The sequence below is a fragment of the Grammomys surdaster genome, unplaced genomic scaffold (genome assembly GCF_004785775.1).
Source record: "Grammomys surdaster isolate TR1022 unplaced genomic scaffold, NIH_TR_1.0 126440, whole genome shotgun sequence".
Lineage (NCBI taxonomy): Eukaryota > Metazoa > Chordata > Mammalia > Rodentia > Muridae > Grammomys > Grammomys surdaster.
In genome coordinates, this window is record NW_021621232.1 from 1 (window position 1) to 1763 (window position 1763).

Sequence of the window (1763 nt, forward strand, 5' to 3'; positions counted from 1 at the left end):
CTCAGCATTCTGGGATTGATTTCTCTTTCTTGTGTTGATACCAATTTGTGTTGAGATCTTATTTTATGATTTAGACATGTCTTGATATTTTTAACTTTCAAACATTAGAAAATATGAAATGTTTTATTCATAAAAGGAGTGTGATTTTATTTATTTATTTATTTACTTATTTATTTATTTATTTATCTATTTATTTATGTTTGGTGTAGACTTTTTAAAATGAAATCAGTCATCTACTTAAGCTTTTTTCCATATATTCCATCATGTTCATACCAAGAAGCCACTGTATAAGTTGACCAAAATTAGACAAATCTTATTATCCCTAAGTTCTAAACCATCAATAGTAAAAAGAACAAAGATCAATACTTTGTATTTTAACATTTATGAAGGCAGTGAAGAAGTACCCTAACCTTGTGAGCTGTGCCTTCCAGCATCCTCTGCCAACTGTGCCTTCTTCCAAGATCATCAACATCTGAGAGAATCGAATAAACTTCTCCCTGCTTAGGGTATATGTTTTGCTGTTGATTTTAAAGTAGTCATAAATACAGGTCAGTATAAAGATGAGTCTCCTGATTGTTGAATAAATGGAAATTTCAAATATGTGAACCATGAAGTTGATACATCAGTAAAGTCAATGAAATCACTCTTTCATGGAATTATAGTACCCCTAATTGCCAGCTTTAGAGGGCACATATTCTATAGTATGCAAAAAGTGTACATTTACTGTGCCAGTTTTGTGGGAAAATAAATAGTGATGAGACTCACAGAGGCCCTAGATACAGAGCGTCATCAAGGTAAGAGTAAAATCTCTCCTTCTAACTCCTCCTCTGTTCTCCATGCAAAATCATGGAAGTGATTCCTAGATGAGTGAACAGAGTCAGTACCCTTTGTGTTAGAGTGAGGGTCTCTCACAATCCTTCTGCCTCCCAACATCACTCATCAGAAATGTTTTGTACTGAGGAACCTGGTCTTCTATTTTACCTACTCTATGGGAAGCAGAATGAACTCTCTTGAGCGCTCCTGTGTCTCCCATCATAGACTGATACCTCTTGAGTCCTAAAACTTAAGTACACCATCAGTGTGAGCACCTGGTGAGGGAATGCAAATCTCTCCTGGATCCACCCAACCTCGGGTTGAAAAGCCAAAGCTGGGCCTGTGTACTCACTTGTGTGCAGTCATGGACAGACTTACTTCCTTTTTCCTGCTGTTGTTTGTCCCTACATGTGAGTGCCAAGGCTTCCGAAGGGATGAACTTTTTTATTCTCACCCTACTTCAAGCTTACCATCTGCTTTTTCTTTTTCTCCACAGATGTCCTGTCTCAGATTACTCTGAAAGAGTCTGGCCCTAGAATATTGCAGCCCTCCCAGACTCTCAGTCTGACTTGCTCTTTTTCTGGATTTTCACTGAGCACTTCTGGTATAGGTGTTGGCTGGATTCGCCAGCCTTCAGGGAAGGGTCTGGAGTGGCTGGCACACATTTGGTGGGATGATGATAAGCGCTACAACCCATCCCTGAAGAGCCGGCTCACAATCTCCAAGGACACCTCCAACAACCAAGTTTTCCTCAAGATCACCAATGTTGATACTGCAGATACTGCCACATACTACTGTGCTAAGATAGCACATTGACACAGTCTCAGTTTTCAGCTGTACAATATTTCAGACTGGTTCTCAGTTGTGTTCCTTCCTATTATATCATAAGAGGGTATGGCCACAGCTTCCCTGCTGGTCTCTGTGGTTTCCTGTTTGATCTTATGTTAAGA

At 39.4% G+C, this 1763-nt stretch overlaps 1 gene segment (V, D, J or C); it reads left to right on the forward strand.

The window, feature by feature from the left end:
• Positions 1-1107: 1107 nt before the first annotated feature.
• LOC114614712 lies at positions 1108-1629 on the forward strand. The segment is given in 2 exon segments: positions 1108-1223; positions 1310-1629. Coding segments are annotated over 2 exon segments (366 nt in total).
• The last annotated feature ends 134 nt before the right edge of the window (positions 1630-1763 follow it).